The sequence below is a fragment of the Corticium candelabrum genome, chromosome 21, assembly GCF_963422355.1.
Source record: "Corticium candelabrum chromosome 21, ooCorCand1.1, whole genome shotgun sequence".
In the NCBI taxonomy this organism is placed as follows: domain Eukaryota; kingdom Metazoa; phylum Porifera; class Homoscleromorpha; order Homosclerophorida; family Plakinidae; genus Corticium; species Corticium candelabrum.
In genome coordinates this window covers 3,250,040-3,266,148 of record NC_085105.1, presented here as the reverse complement: position 1 = coordinate 3,266,148, position 16,109 = coordinate 3,250,040, and the positions used below count along the sequence as shown (strand labels likewise).

The 16,109-nt window shown below is 42.9% G+C and overlaps 3 protein-coding genes across 3 annotated transcripts; 2 read left to right on the top strand and 1 right to left on the bottom strand.

Moving 5' to 3' along the window:
- Positions 1-1,366: 1,366 nt before the first annotated feature.
- LOC134196618 (collagen alpha-1(XII) chain-like) lies at positions 1,367-2,890 on the top strand. Its single transcript, XM_062665811.1, has one exon. The coding sequence runs from the start codon at positions 1,746-1,748 to the stop codon at positions 2,649-2,651; it is 906 nt and encodes a 301-aa protein (XP_062521795.1). The 5' UTR covers positions 1,367-1,745; the 3' UTR covers positions 2,652-2,890.
- A 2,206-nt stretch (positions 2,891-5,096) lies between these two features.
- On the bottom strand, positions 5,097-11,204 carry LOC134196567 (eukaryotic translation initiation factor 4E type 2-like). The gene is made up of 7 exons (XM_062665734.1): positions 11,137-11,204; positions 10,911-11,079; positions 9,350-9,508; positions 9,107-9,289; positions 8,914-9,050; positions 8,776-8,850; positions 5,097-5,338 (listed from the first exon to the last, which is right to left on the bottom strand). Exons 1-7 carry the CDS (start codon positions 11,157-11,159, stop codon positions 5,296-5,298), a joined length of 789 nt encoding a protein of 262 aa, XP_062521718.1. The 5' UTR covers positions 11,160-11,204; the 3' UTR covers positions 5,097-5,295.
- On the top strand, positions 11,200-15,831 carry LOC134196851 (thioredoxin reductase-like selenoprotein T). The gene is made up of 3 exons (XM_062666072.1): positions 11,200-11,221; positions 11,413-11,645; positions 15,404-15,831. Exons 1-3 carry the CDS (start codon positions 11,200-11,202, stop codon positions 15,617-15,619), a joined length of 471 nt encoding a protein of 156 aa, XP_062522056.1. The 3' UTR covers positions 15,620-15,831.
- Positions 15,832-16,109: the final 278 nt, after the last annotated feature.

The window sequence follows — 16,109 nt, the reverse complement described above, 5'->3', positions numbered from 1 at the left end:
CGGTATTCCTGACTTTGGACGGTACACACGGAGCGTGTCGTTTATTAACAGGCCACGTGGATGGAAGATTTTAGAAATACGCCTACTGTACACCATTGTGTACACTCCTGTCCTTCCACTGCATCCGGGATTTTTATCTGAATAATGTACTCGGTGGGCATTCAGAAATGATCTAAATCTTTTGAAACAATACTCAGTAGTCATTTTATTCGCTTAGCACCTTAATAATTTAATTTGTCCGGGAAAAGAACGGGCAAATCAGCTTAGCTGCTAGTAATATGTCCGTATGACATCTAGATCTACTTTGAGCACCTTCTATACGGAGAGTCATTAGCCCGGCCCCGAGGCTCGCATGCGCTAGGGTTACAGTACTGCCTGTGCATGGGGACGGCCAGCCAGACCAATGGACGGATCAAGGGACGGACAATTGGAATGCAGCGCGTGCGCTCGCTGTTGTTAACTAGCACTTTCAAGAGGTCAATGTGTCCAGCCCCCTTCTCACGCTCTTCATGTTACTGTACACCTCGCAGTCTAGTAGCGCATGTCGTTTCTTGCGTGCGAAGTAGCTGTTCCGTGTTGTTGGAGAACCAATCAGTCTAACAGCGTAGGGTTTAGCACTTTAGTGCTTCTTCATTTAAGTAACAACTAGACACCCTTTCGTACTCCATCGACAGAAAATCTCAGACGAGGTCGGCTTTACGTGTTGACCGTCTCTCACATTTGTCCGAGCACTGCTTCGCTCATAGCCGGCCAGACTTCTGAGGGCATGCGTTGCCGTGCGGGTTTATTGTATAGCCGCTACTGATGCACAACTAACGTAGCTAGTGAACGTGACAGCTTACGTCTAGACGTATACATACATACAAGCAAAATAAGCGCCTTGTCTCACTAGATTTCTGCTCTAACGAATGCGGAACCATCTTTTTTGTCTTCTAGCTAGGCTAATTAAACTGTGACGTCTCAATTAATTAAAAGGTGTTTAGTACTAAAGTCCAAATAGTTTCGGAACAGCCTTGATTCAAGTTGATAGTTAGAGTTTGTCAGAAAAGCAACCGAAACAAGGATAGACTTTACGCGTTTTGTCGCTTTGTAGCTCAATTATCTGTGCGACTTCTTAGCGGCAAAACCTTCCTCGTTGAACCTGACGAAAGAGGAACTAGCTACGAAAAAGGAGTGGTTTACACTTGACAAAGATTGGGGAAGTAATTTTAACCAATCCGAATCCAGTAACAGATCGCTACGTTTTGTACTTGTTCCTAGAAAAGGGTGCAAAAAAGCACGTGAATAATATAACGCTTTATGCATGTGGTGTTACTAGTTGAAAGAACAAAGATCAATCGAGTTCTCAGAACTGCTAGCTAGCTCTGCTCGTGAAGACTAGGCAGACAGAGGGCTGAATTCTTTTACTGTAGAATTCTGATTGTACTAGATGGCCACGGCGAGCTTATTCGTTTTGTCCGGCATGCTTCTCTTTTTGATGCAACGCTCAGAATCAGCACGATCAACTTTCTTGGAAATCCTTTGTTCAAAAAATCCGAAATCTCTTCCTAGTTTGTGTAGAGACTACAAGTTGTCTCTAAGGAATTGTTCTGTTACCCACTGGGGAGAGTGACAATTGCAAGGCTTTTCTTCTACTAACGCTTCTAACGCTTCCTGTCCGTTAGCGAGCAGACTGCTCAGGTATAATCGCATCAAAGACGTACGTAACTTGTCAGCAATTTGCAAGACCAAAGCAGGAGACACTTATGAAACGCAAGACAGATGAAAGTCACAGGATATCCTCGAAATGTGATGCGTTATTAACTGCCGCCGACTGTGCATATATTGCAGGTCCAGCAACCGCAAGAACTAAAGTATCAGCACTCATGCAAGTTCTTGGTAACAATTTTGGTTCAGCCGTCGAGAATCCAATTTCCTGGGGTTGCGGACGTCGTCGTCGTTGTGCGATGTCGCCGTTGCAACCGCTACCAAAGCTCAATTGCTCGTACGAGAATCCTCGAGATCTTGCTGTAGTAATTGACCGTTCCGCTAGTGTTGGAGAGTCTGCATTCATTATGGCTGTCGACACGCTTGCAGATTTTCTCGCCTACATGCGTAACGACTTCCAATGTGACGGACCTAAAACGAGACTGGCCGTCATTACCTACGGGACAACAGTTACGGAAGTGTTTAATTTCAACTACTCTGCTAGGAATCACAGAAGTCAAAAGCAAATGACCGACGACATCAAAGCAATGACAACCTACAAAAGCAAGTTTGCAGGAGCTACAGCTACAGGAACGGCACTAGAGTATTGTCGAGACAACATATTTCAGCCAAGTATGGGCATGAGAACTAACAGTATACGCCAGATTCTGCTCTTGACAGATGGTCGTGCAAACAAAGGAAGATGTCCGGGAGTTGTGGCCAATCAACTTTTCTATAGCAGGTGGAATATTGCCGTCTACGCTCTTGGTATTGGTGATAATGTCGACATTGCTGAATTAAGATCTATAACAATGGAGAGATCCGAAAATAACATGCTTCACTTCGCCTTGTTCTCTAACTATTTTGAATTCTCTAATATTAGTGAGGTGGTTAGAATAGATATACAACGACGACACGGTGTAGAATGCAAGGAAGCTGCAAAGATCTTTGACAAGAAAAAATAGACCAGGGGCTACAAATATTAAGCGACAGTTGTACTGCAGAATGTCAGATACAATTAGGATAGTAGATAGAACTGTGAGTTGGGCCGACTGTTTTGGATGATTGAACGACCAGTGAATTTATATTTCACTTAAGATTTCTAGATTTAGAATTTAGATAGACATGGTGTAATTGACGCTAAAAACAGGCCTACTGATGCAAATGTTAATTAAAGAAGTATAAGTATTGCATGGTTGCAGCACACTGCACAACTCAATACATGGTTATAATGCCAACAGAGTACATATTCGATATTAGATGTGCTATAACAAACTAAGCCTTTGTTCTATATACGTAGTAGATTCATAGGCCTGAGAACCATGGAGGCCCAAGCCCCTATAATTCTCGTGCACCAGAGCTGTGGAGACTTGAACCACAGTAATTTGTGAGATGCTAGCTTTGAACTTCCAGATTTTCCAGTAGCTTATAAAGCAACAGTTGTAACTTCATGAGCAGAGATGTACGTGGCTATCAAATAACAATTATAATTTATTGAGTTGTAGAAAAGTTTGTAGAAAGTTTGCTGTATATAACCTGAGATGTTAGATGCATGGTTAGCAGGAGGTTTGAGTTTGGAAGTATATGCATATGACGTTCTCGTCTTATGCCTATCCTTCCACTCCGGAATTAATTAATTAAGTTAGAGCATATGATGCAGCTGCCAACATTGGTGTCGAGTTGTTTTCGTCTGTTGAATTTGATTTTAATATTAACAGAGATGTGCAAGTGTCGTGTTAAATTCAGTCGGTGTTAAATAAAGTATCCATGTTAAATTCAGTCGTTAAATTCAGTCGGAGGTTAGAAAGACTTAAATTTAGTCTGGCGTTGAAAGAACAATGTACAAGTGTCCTCAATCACTTGGCTAGGTCTAGACTTTGGTTAGGTCTAGACTTTTTCTAGGACGCGTACCGTTCGCCCCCACTGTTTCTAACAATGTACACTGCTAGATTCAGTCAGATAGCGCGTGTTAGACGTTAGACAAAATGGCCGCTACCGTAGTTGAACTGTTACCAACAGACATCCGCTCTCATTGCTTTGTAGGTAAGATGTATGACCTGTTTTAACTTTAAGAATTCCATTCGTCAACCAGCTATAGCTAGCTAATCTACTTCATGGTTTACACGTGCACGAGACGCACCAGCTAGCTAGAGTACACCGATAGTACGTACGCTTCCTGCTTTGTGTTGATTACTGCGACAGGATCAGGGAAGCTCCAGACCATATTTCAGATTGCTTTTATAGATGTGCGCGTGTCAACCGGCCGCGGACTTGCATTCTAGAGACGAACACATATGAATGCGCTAGAAAGATCTAGAGCGTCGAGACGCGTTCTCTAGTTTACCTAGACTGGCCCTTTCCGCCGCATCATACTTCCGGGCTACGCGAGACTACTCTAAATTATTTTATAACAATAACCTATTTAACACCAAGTAATTACGGTTAGTTCTACTGTAGGTGTACAACGTTCAAGAAGCTGCCATTTTGTCTAACGTCTAACGCGCGCTATTTAGCCAAATTGAACAGTGTATTGAAGAAAACAGTCTGAGCGTATGACACACGTGTTAAAAAAGTTTATACCTAATCCAGTGATTGAGGAAGTTATTCTGCATTGTCCTTTTAACACCAGACTGAATTTAACAGAGCCTTTTCAACACCAGGCTGAATTTAGCTGATACTTTATTTTTTAACGAGTTAAAGAGTCGTTTTAACACCGACTGAATTCCTCATAACACAAGCACTGTAGTGTTGCAACAGTTTGGCTCCTCCAATGTTTGGGAAGCTTCCTATGTCTTCGATGATGAGTATGGATATTCTCTAGCCAAGTATGTTATATAGCTCGACATCAATGATAATCCTATCATGCAATGATATAGTTCTGCTTGAACTACACCTGGAACTACTACATATGTATATGCATACAGAAGAAAGCTGTCGCCATTCATTGATTGATTGAACCTTCATCTTGAAATGGAATCTCTAACTGTTTGTACTTGGATTTCCCTCATTGATGATCCTACAAAGATATGACCTTGACTGCAAGGTAAGAGTGACACAGTGACATATCAATATTGTTGTGTACCAGATGGCATTTAGCACCACCATTCAGTCTTTTAACTTAGATGTCTAGTAGCTACAGGTTGCTTCCATGCCTATGGTGTGCTCAATGGTATTAATTAATTAAGCATGAAACATTGCTGACAGTCGCGGTCTGTGTCTATAGCACTCAGGAGCCATCATAGACCTTACAGCTTGTCGATACCCAGCAGAACAGTGAATGAGCTAGAAACTTGTTAGTCCAGATTCAACAATAGCAGTCAGGTCTGGAGACTACCCTCCATAGTCAGGTATTACTTCCACCACATACACGGTCCCCTCGGCCATGACTGCAATGTAATGCTCTCCAGTAATTGAATTCAAAACCCATCTATAATATTAATTAATATTGCACGTATCTCCCAGACTGCCAGTATGCAGGAAACAAATTTACAACAAGTACAGTTCTCCGAACATACTCTAAACCTATCATTAGAGAAATAGTACAGTGTACAGTAGATCTGCTTCTTATAGTTTGTAGAAAATACACAAGTCTTTTGTGCTTATCTTCATTCACCTGACAAAGACATCCGTATTCCTGAAGCTTGATCTGTCCCTGTTACAAAATAGCATTGCTTTCAAGAATGATGATAACAAACAAGTCAATATAAATTATTAAACCAAGAATATTGAATGTATTTTCATTAATTAGGGGCAGTCTAAGTTATAGAGAGCTTAGAATATATTTTTTCTTTGTATGGTTCATCCACAACCAAATATCATTATTTCACACCATGCACCTTTTTTCATACATTTAGAACAAACCTCACACGACATCTCCATTAAAGGTACACTCCATCGTTTAGCACCACGCCCCGCAAACTTGATTGCATGGTCTACGCAATCAAGTTGGAAGGTTGGGCTGAACTACAGGCAAAAAAGCTGGATATCAGAGCGTAGTCACTGTTACAAATAAGGAAAACGTACACGAGCGATTTTGCAATTTCATTGTTGAAGCAGAGTTCAGGTCGCGTGCAAACCAACTCGTCATCTTTCCTCAGGTCGAGGGCACCAAATAGGTTAAGTTTTACACAAAACCAGGTTTGAACATGTGAGTGCTACATATCAGTGTGAAAACAGAGCGCATACGATGATCACGTGGTAGGCAATAATTAGGTCACGTGATAAGTGCAAGCGCACAAATGCAGTGCAGTTGGTCTCTTCAGCCTTGCATGTGCATCCATGCTTGTTGCGTAACCCTCGGGCACATTTTCTCAACGTTTCGCGAGTGTCTTCTAGCATTTTGATGGTAGAGATGCTCCTAGCATTAGCGCGCGTTGACAGAATGTTTCTCACGTAACCATAGTATGCACTCTGTTGTCAGGCTATTTGCTGCTAATATCTAGCGCTCTCATATCCAGCTTTGCCTGTAGTTCAGATCTTCTATCTTGATTGCGTAGCCATGCAATCAAGTTTGTGTGGGCGTAGCACTAAACGACGGAGTGTTTCTTTAACTCTAGTCTCGCGTAGCCAGACCCCTTTCCACAACGTCATACTTCCGGGTGAAAATGGGTCTGGTGAACAGCCATTGATGTCGCTGTGTTCCGTGTAGCCAGAAATCGGCTATCTAAAGACCGAATTTGGTTTCTTAAACACTTCACTAACGACCAGACTGGTATGCATGCAGTGCAATCCATATCTCTTGTTTGTAGAGAACAACTTGAAGACTACAGCTAGAGTTGTTGCTGTTCGTGAAATCTGCATGTCTACAGCAGCAATTAAACGCGGCCGCAAGAACGTTGAGTCGACAGGCTTCCATCTCCTAAGCAATCTGTCATGATCGACGTCATAGGTAGCGTTGTCGTTTTAGACGTCAAACAGCAAACAGCATCTAGTACGTTCGCATCCATCCAGTACGTTCGCATTCAGTCTCTGTTGTAATACGAGCGCACAACGCGATAGACGTACAACATCGAGCCTGTCGACGTCAACATTCCCGTGGCTGCGTTTAATTAATTGCTGCTGTAGACATGCAGATTTCACAGCTGTAGTCTTCGAGTAGTTCTCTACGAAACAAGAGAAGCTAATTGAGATAGGATTACACTGCTTGCATACAAATCTGGTCTTTAGTGAAGTGTTTAAGAAACCAAATTCGGTCTTTAGATAGCCGATTTCTGACTATGCTGCACACAGCGACATCAAAAGCCATTCACTAGACCCATTTTCACCCGGAAGTATGACCGGTAGAAAGGGGTCTGGCTATGAGCTTGTTAATTGACAATTACCAGTATGAACAGATTGTTCATTAGCTGCAGCAAATTTCTTGTATTGTACAATATCAACTCATAGTTATGTGACCACAAGGGAGTGTATCACTGCTATGTACAAAAATGTGGATACAGTAGAACCTCGCTAATCCAAATTACCTTTAGTGCCCTGCCTCGTGTACCCAGATCATAAAAGGCAGCCACGATCTGAGTTGTTGTCACATTGAAGTCTTCAACAAACGCACGTATCTGACTATTTTAAATCCTGACTGTCACAGCATTTAGAAGTATGTAGTCATTGCAGCTGTGTTGTTTAGACATATGGAGACAAATGTAAATGCACCAGTGGACTGGGTGTCCGAGGTAAGACCTGGACCTCCGATGCTACATGTTTTTTGTAATCCAAACAATTTTGTTAATCTGAACAGGGCTTGGCGCTGAGCTGTTTGGATTAGCGAGGTTCTAATGTACTGATATTCTATAACCTATAGGATATGTGTACAGTAAACCCTCGATTACCCAACCGTGTTTGCGAAGCAGAAATAAGATCACAAGCCTGTTTACCAAGCACAGTGACAATGTGTAGTGATGGCCAAAGATACGGAGGCTTAGTTTGGTGATTGTAGTTTGCATATAGTAGACGTATTACGTCTTCGTGTGCAATCATTCTATCACTAGCATATTGTGTATATTTCAGAGTTCAGACTATGTACCCTACTGTTCCTAATGTTTCCGAGTACCGTATTCTTCAAATAGTGGCCGTGGCCTCTATTTTTAACAAGGTTACGGAACTGCAGCCTCTAAACAAGGGCGGCTTGTATTCAAGGGTGGCCTCTACTTTTAGGTCTCTACTTAACACCGTGACACGTTTGTACTTGAACTTCACGTTTCTTTCTGTAGACATAATTGGACACTTTTTGAAGGTCCCAACGCAGCAGGTCTAGCTGTACATGCCACGACTATTGTGTTATCTACTTTCTAGACGCACATGTGATGGGAACCATGTGGAAAGTACCCTGAACTAGTTGACAGATGAGTGCGCGTAATAGGATGAGATTGATACGGAAGCATCAAAAGCATGTGATATACGGACGTGGCCAGTAAACACAGACTAGGGTGGCTTCTATTCGAGGGCGACCACTATTCAAAGAAATATGGTAATAATCTCTTCAAAAATTTGCCTTTGAAAAATAATAGGATAACAGAAAAGTTATTTCGATCTCAAAATTGACGGTTGTCCAGGCTTTTGGTTTTTGCGCGTACACATGAAACATTGTCAAAAATGGCCACTAGACGGACGTGTGCAGCTCAAGATGCCAACTTGACTACGGCTTCCGGTTTCAACCTGAAATGCCATTACCACTTCCCGTGCGATATACATATACTGCTTCTGTGAAGAGTCAACTAGTAGAAAACTATTGTCGCAGTATTGTGATGAGCTTCGTTGAGAGATCACGTGGCAGTGGACTATTTAGATAATTGAATCAGTTTGAAAGAATAAATAAACAGTTAAATTGAAAATTACTAATATTGCACATCAAGACCTCGAAAAAATTAGGATTCGTAAAAAATCCCTATTTCTCCTTGGATTGCTTAGAGAGGGTTGGATAATCGAGGGTCTACTGTAGTAAAAAGTCTGACCTTGTCCACAATTTCATGATTCAAGGGTCGTCACTACAACCTCGTGCTGTTTTTTCCGTTTTAGTTACAAACATCTTGTAAATGGACCACCCGGGGCACTGAGTTTGAGTGTACAACAGTGACTTTAAAAATTCATGTTACGTACTTGAGACTGGCATTGTGACATTTGTATTCTATAACTGTGTTGGGAGGGAGATTCAACACGCGCATCATCGTGTCTCTGTGAAGAAATCAAGACGTCGACTGAAATCCACTAATTTGTCATTCGATTGTATTATAATACCTTATCCTTTCTGTGACGGCTTTGTTGTCTGCCGATCGGTTCCACACGGAAATGATGTCTTCCTGAAACCGAACAGACACCACAGCGCCACATAATTCATCACCAACCATGAATTGCTCTCCGAGAATTGCAAGTATCTATACACAAACATACACAAAGTATGCCGCGAGACTGGACTACAACATGTACACACCAAGTATTCCCAGAATCTTGAGGCCAATCCTTTTCGAAGACGAATCATCCATTTTCCGCCGTTCTTATTAGCATCGTGTTCCCACAACGGTTTGATACCTTCTTTGAATAAATGAAAATCGCAGTGTCCACTTAGTTCAGCAGGACGAGCCATATGAACATAATGTGCCCAGAATTGTTCGACCTATAGGAAAAAAATCACAGTAAACGACAATTGACGGTTGAATCCTAAAATACAGTATACCGATCCAAATGTTCCAATCACTTTCATGTTCTGTTCGTAATTGGCAGGGGCCGAGCCCTTTGCACCTGGCCCACGACGAGAAAACCAGAAGCAGTAGTGATACTGGAGAGGATGTTCATTGGGTCCGATGACAACGTGTGACACAGAAGCATCGTCGTCCTGCAATATAAAATCAATGATTGCAATACACAACCATTGCTCCAATGCATGGTTCCAATGCAACTGACAACATTATGTGGCGGCGAATCACTAAATCAGATGTTCCGCCGCTTTGTGTGGTTTGTAGTGAACTACTGCAATTAAATCGTCTTGAACAGTAAATAATTCAACAAGTGACAAATATCATAATATAATAATTATTATTTACATTCTTGACACACAGGCTTTGTGCCATATGAAAACAGTGCAAGTTCAGCGGTGGCAGAGCCGGTCAGGCCATGACTAGACCACTTTTCAAAAAGCATTCTTCGCCAGTGGACTATTGGCGCCTACTTCAGGTCTTCTTGGGAATGACCTTCAGATATGAAGGTTAGTCATGAAATAAAAAGAAAAATTCTGACAAATAAGCAGTCGCAGACCAAAGAGGGTCTCTATCTATTAGGATGAAGTGGGGTATCTGGTGATGCAGATATCCTTAGAAAATGCTTCAGATATCCAATAATGAGTAGTGATTTGGCAAACAAGAGCCGCCATATAAGCTCTATCAACAAGTCTTTTCTGGTGCTTTGCAGCAGTCTCAGCTTTGTAAGCAGCTGAAGTCACTTAGGCTGTAAAGGATAGCGGTTGATTAGCTATTGTCAAAGCTACAAATGAGATTTGTCGAAATCGACAACTCGGTCCATCACATCAGGTCTATAAATAGATAATACTGTAAATTTATCAAAGACTTATTGGTTCAACTCAAAGACTGGCCATATATTTCACAAACTGATCCCTAAGATTCTTTGTGTGTCTGGCAACTGTAGCCTTGCAGGAAGTTGGATTCGTTGATCAAGTGGATGATGTTTGGACGGCCACTGTTTTTTGCGCATGCGCATGCTGGGAAATAAGATGTCTACTGTTGCCCTGTGCATATCCGTGTCGGAGGGGCACGCGATTTCAGAGATGGCAAAGATTCTTCGTGTGTCAGGCAACTGTAGTCTCCGTGAGGTGTTGCAGAAGGTTGGATTTGATGATCGAGTGGACAATGTCCTCATGCAGCGTGCGAACTGCGACGACAGCAAAGATGATTGATAATATATAATTTAAAAAATAAAAATAAAAATAAAAACTCCGCCCGCCCGCCCGTCTTTTTCCTCTGCATGTTACCCCAATCAGACAATTTTTTCGTTGCGGCCTAATAATGATTTAGGTTTGTTTATCATTTAACTAATAATATTAATTAATAACCATTAATTAATAATAAATATAATTTATCTAAATAATTGATATCAATCTAGGATCAGTGTCAAATAACAAAATTCATTGCTCTTTGTTAAATATCTTAGTAATCAATTATTTAATTAATTATTACAGATGGTTGCAGACTCAAAGTGGGTAACGCAAAAACCCTAGACCTTACCGATTTCCCGTTCGTCGCGTTGTCATTCGTCTCTTCTTTGCTTTCTTCGACACTCTCTGAATCATCTGTGGGGCGTGTGTCAACCGAAGCAGCCGTTTGGTCGCTCTCATCGCACGTCGACGTCTTCACCGCTTCCGAAACGCCGTCGTCCTGACAAGTGCCTTCGTCCCTAAACAAAAGATACATTGACAAGACCGTTCAATGGTTTGAGTTCGCAATCACTCACAGCCTAGGAGCTTCCAATTCCATCACATCCGGGATGTTTTATGATTAGAGTGCTCTACCGCGCATGCTCAATCTTCCCTATTCTGGTAGATGCTCGTTCTGCGACTTCTTGCGGTTGTTGTCGCTCTTTGCGCCTCCTCGGAGGCTAACAATAACAAGCTCAAGCACCCAGCGTTTGCCGTTCCAACCCTAAAGATTCTGTACTGGTAAGAAGCTCTCACTTTCATGTTCCTGTTTTGTATATTGACTCTACACGTGCACTCTAGTTACTCCTGAGGGTATCGGAGGGTATTCGATGAGTTCTCGGCTCATCTGGAGAGACAATTTCCAGGAATATTGATAGAAGGCTTTAACTACCCTCCCCACCCTGTAAGACAGACTATAGCATCGATTCTCGCCTTCGTCAAGATTGCTCTCATTATTGGAGTCGTCATGATAGAGAGAGTGGTGCAATTTTTGAACATCAATGTGGCCGACTATCCTCTGTTGGCGTGGTGTCAGGAGAACAAGGTGAGATGATCACGTGGCTGTTATCTATATGGACATCTCTAGAAATAGTAGCCACGTGCGCATAACGTTGCAGCTGTTGGATATTTATAATCAGCGGTATGCTTGATTGTGGATTTAGTTGTTTCTATTCACTGCAAAGAAATGTGAATGTGAAAGAGTGGGTTGTCTTGGCATAGTGTCTAGTATTATATACGTACTGGATAGAGGTTGTGCACATGACGTCACTAGGCCACGTGATCCGCCGCCATTTTGAGTGGCAAGTTGTCAGTCACGCCTTCTTATCTTCTGATATTAGCACGGGGTGCGGTTTGTTGTTGTGCTGTTGGGTGTACTAATATGTAATTCAGTGTTGGACGATATCACTATATATCGCCTTTTGACGACATTTCGAGGGCTCAGTTGAGTCGCAAGTGCAACGCATTAAAAAGTGTCCGAGGGTCTCACGTGATCGTTGCCAAACAGTACACGTTCACTAGACAGCTGCCCTGAATCAATGCCAAGGTCATATCCTTAGATCTCGTTGCAAAAGCAAACGTGACATCGCTAGTCTGGCAGTAGATACTTTGGGTTGGAGAGCAACGAAGACAGCAAGCCCAAAACAACTGACACATAGGAAAGTCTCTTGCAAGATCTTGCAAGATCTTAAGAGCAGCAATACGAGACATGTAGCGCAGATTGTGGCCGGATATGACGGATGAAAGAATTTTGAGGCTAATTTTACATTCACCTGCCCACGTGACTAATCATAATTAGCGGTGTGAACGTGTGTGCGCTACTACTGTTTGTTGGCGTAGCTACTGTAGTCCAGATGTCGGTATGAACATGGTCTTAGATCGGCAACTGGGTGTTACTGCAGGCATGCTAGGCCGTCAGCTGATCTAAGCGTTTTGCTATACCTGTGCTCTGTTTTGTGTCTGTTGTACGCACCAAAAGAAACAGAACAAAACCGGATCTTGCCACTCACACCAGATCTAGCATGCATGTTTTTGCCACTCAACATGACGACCTAGCAACCATTGCTATCGTCCGATGGCGTCAATGCACAACCTCTATTGGTGGATTATCACTCAAGCAGGGTTTAACACCAGGATTATATGATCCACAGTTTATTGTAGCCTCCTACCCAGGCCCGGCCCTCATGCAAGGCGGGAGAAGAGGGCCTGTACACATTGTCTTTGCATGCGTGCATAAATTGCCTCGAAATCAGGGTAATGTATGCACGCATGTGGAATCGACGTTGTTTAGAATCTCGTGCTGATATGTCGCTGGCAGTGGACAGTGAAAGCCGGTGTGCGCTTGGCTGGAGGGCGACTCTTCACGGTACTAGGTGATGCATCGTCCCCAGTAGTGTTCTTTGTCTGCTTTTCTTTTTTTTTTGACGTAAATACCAGTCCTGGGTGCCAATGTGCCTTCACTCTCTATTCTGCTGCAGCTCGAATGCATTGAGCACAGCGCTGGCAGATCTAATGTGGAAGACTGTCTGTCGTAATGAAATTCCCAAAATAAGCTGCAACTTCTGCTTGCAGTCCTTCTCGGTAAGCAAACACTGTAGACAGCTGCCACCAAAAACAAGGTCAATACTTTAGCTATAAATCGTCTAATTGGATCACTTGACCTTGGGTCTAGATCTATGGCTTCATCACTACTGAACCCGGAAGCTGTTTGAAGTGTTTCGATGTCCATTGTGCACTACGTTATCGGCTTGAGATTCTAACCAGCATTGATTCTGCATGCCTGCTTGCATATGTACCCCGATTTAGAGGTAATTTATGCATGCATGCAAAGAAACATGTACCAGGCCCTCCTCCTTTAGTCTCGCGTAGCCAGACCCCTTTCCGCCACGTCATGCTTCCGGGCGAAAATGGGTCTGGTGAACAGCCTTTGATGTGGCTGTGCGCCACGTAGCCAGAAATCAGCTATCTGAAGACCAGATTTGGTTTCTTAAACACTTCACTAAAGACCAGATTGGTGTGCACACAGTGCAATCCTATCTCATTAAGCTTCCCTTGTTTCGTAGAGAACAACTCAAAGACTACAGCTAGAGTCGTTGTTTTTGTGATTTCTGCATGTCTACAGCAGCAATTAAACACGGCCACGGGAACGTTGACGTCAACAGGCTTCGATTTCATGCAGGCATCATTGAATGCACAAACACATGATGATTACCTAGCCTTGTCCCGAGGCGTTCACCTCGCTCCTTCATGCAGAGCTCGCGCGTCATATGCCTAGGTTGTCAGAGCGAGGAGAACAGTCAGCCTAGTCATGTGACGCACGAGCGCTGCACAGAGGAGTGAGGCGAACACCTGGGGATGCTGCTAATGATTACCCAAACATGGAAAGACAGCTCATCCTTTGATGATGTCAGCTCCAAGCCCTTCCAGATATCGCTCACTCTGGACTGTCTGGTCGCTTTAGACGTCAAACAGCATCGAGTACGTTCAACGCATCTATCCAGTATGTTCGCATTCAGTCTCTGTTGTGACATGAGCGTACAACGCTAGACATACAACATCGATCATGTCTGCATGAAATCGAAGCCTGTCGACGTCAATGTTTCCACGGCTGTGTTTAATTGCTGCTGTAGACATGCAGATTTCGCGAACAGCAACGACTCTAGCTGTAGTCTTTGAGTTGTTCTCTACAATCGAAACAAAAGAAGCTAATTGAGATAGGATTGCACTGAGTGCGTACCAATCTGGTCTTTAGTGAAGTGTTTAAGAAACCAAATCTGGTCTTTAGATAGCCGATTTCTGGCTACACGGCACACAGCGAGATCAAAGGCTGTTCACCAGATACATTTTTGCCCGGAAGTATGACACGTCAGAAAGGGGTCTGACTATGCGAGACTAGCCCTCCCTGTTCTTCCAACGCGCATGAGGGCATGGGTATGAGGGTTAAATTTATTAATGATGTTTGGCACTAGATTCTGGAAATTCGTTTGTTACTCTATATATCAAGTGCAGAGATGCAAACCACTGTTAGGCATATTAATAGATTTTACGAATTAAAAAAGAGCACTATTCTTGGACCATTTGCCCCATTTCACTGCACTATCAATTTTATGCATGGCAGGGTCTCGTATTATGTGACGTGTACAGCAGGGATGATAACGGATGCCACTACTAGTGTGGAGGGGATACAGCATACAGTCAACCCTCGGTACATAATGACATCGTGATATAACAACGTAGATAGCGCGAGACAAAGTGCATGCATACAAAACATGATACTTCACCTCTTGATATAACGACACTGACATACGCAAGAGAGCACAAAGATGCATAGGAGTATAGAAATCTCCCTCAATTTACCGAAAACCAGGTCACGCAGCCTATCCTCACTTCGGCACACATTGTGCCACATAGTGCACACGTGAACCGAGAGCTGCTGTAGCGCTTCATCTGCTTATATGACTGCACGTGAACCTGACAGGTTGTAACCCTAGAGGATTTCTTTAGCTACAAGTATAAGTTCACAGTGCACTAGCATGTACAGTACAGTTACCTGCCATCCTGAGATAAATCAAGCGCATTACTGTGGCCACCCTCACCACATGCGTTATTCGGGTTTACACCCATGCAGATTTGATATAGTGACCTCGCAATACAACGACATCAAATCGCTGGTCCTTTGTTATATTGAGGGTCGACTGTAGACAAACTGTGTTAACATATGCTAACAGACGAGTGTAAAGCGATTCATAACAAGCAGTACAAGAGTAGGAATCCTTGTTTCAGTTTCTGTGTGCTTTCGTTTAGGTCTCTGCTTGTCTCATTATGTACTTCTTGTGCAATACTATTGAACAACAGTTAATGGCCACCGGGGCATTTGAGATAACAATGGATGGGCAACATCTGTGGTCGAAATTGGAATCTGGACGGTTGCCGTCATTGCCCGAATTATTCTCAATGTTGGAAGAGCATAAGCCAGCTCCGACGTCAAGTAACTCTATCTTAGAGGCCGTACCTCAATAGACCAGGGAAATAGCGATTGTAGCAACAGTTAATGAAAGGTAGGAACTCAAGTGGTTTACCACCGTTCCCACCCGGAGAAAGGTCTGTTGCTATACTTGCTGACCTGGTTGTACGTACATGTAGACCACTTTCTGGTAACAATAGTTTCTACATAAGATAATGATTTATTTGTACTATGTATGTACAAAGTGACTCACACTGTTGTATTCATGGATGGCGTGGCACTACCTTATGTACACCAACTACGGGCGTATCTCAAAGGCTTGCACAGAAATTCCCTTTGTTACTTGAGGGTCGTACAAGTTGGTGACATACGTTTGCTAGTGTCTGGTTGTGTTTGGCTGGATTTCTCACTCAAAAATGAAGAAGCACTAAAGTGCAAACCCTCAGCTGCTATGCAGCTTGAATGTAATGGTCACGTGTTACGCAGTAGGCAGAGAGAGAGTCGTTCAGTCGTATGTCACGTGACTGACAGCCTACTGTACCCTAG

Coding starts and splice junctions, on each gene's coding strand:
- LOC134196618 (XM_062665811.1), top strand. CDS start 1,746: ATGAAACGCAAGACAGATGAAAGTCACAGGATATCCTCGAAATGTGAT.
- LOC134196567 (XM_062665734.1), bottom strand. CDS start 11,159: ATGGAATTGGAAGCTCCTAGGCT. Junction 9,051..9,106: donor CAAGATTCTGGGAATACTTG/GTGTGTACATGT, acceptor GTTTGTGTATAG/ATACTTGCAATTCTCGGAGA. Junction 5,339..8,775: donor TGTCACAATGCCAGTCTCAA/GTACGTAACATG, acceptor ATTTTGTAACAG/GGACAGATCAAGCTTCAGGA.
- LOC134196851 (XM_062666072.1), top strand. CDS start 11,200: ATGCTCAATCTTCCCTATTCTG. Junction 11,222..11,412: donor GCTCAATCTTCCCTATTCTG/GTAGATGCTCGT, acceptor GTTACTCCTGAG/GGTATCGGAGGGTATTCGAT. Junction 11,646..15,403: donor CGTGGTGTCAGGAGAACAAG/GTGAGATGATCA, acceptor GCTTTCGTTTAG/GTCTCTGCTTGTCTCATTAT.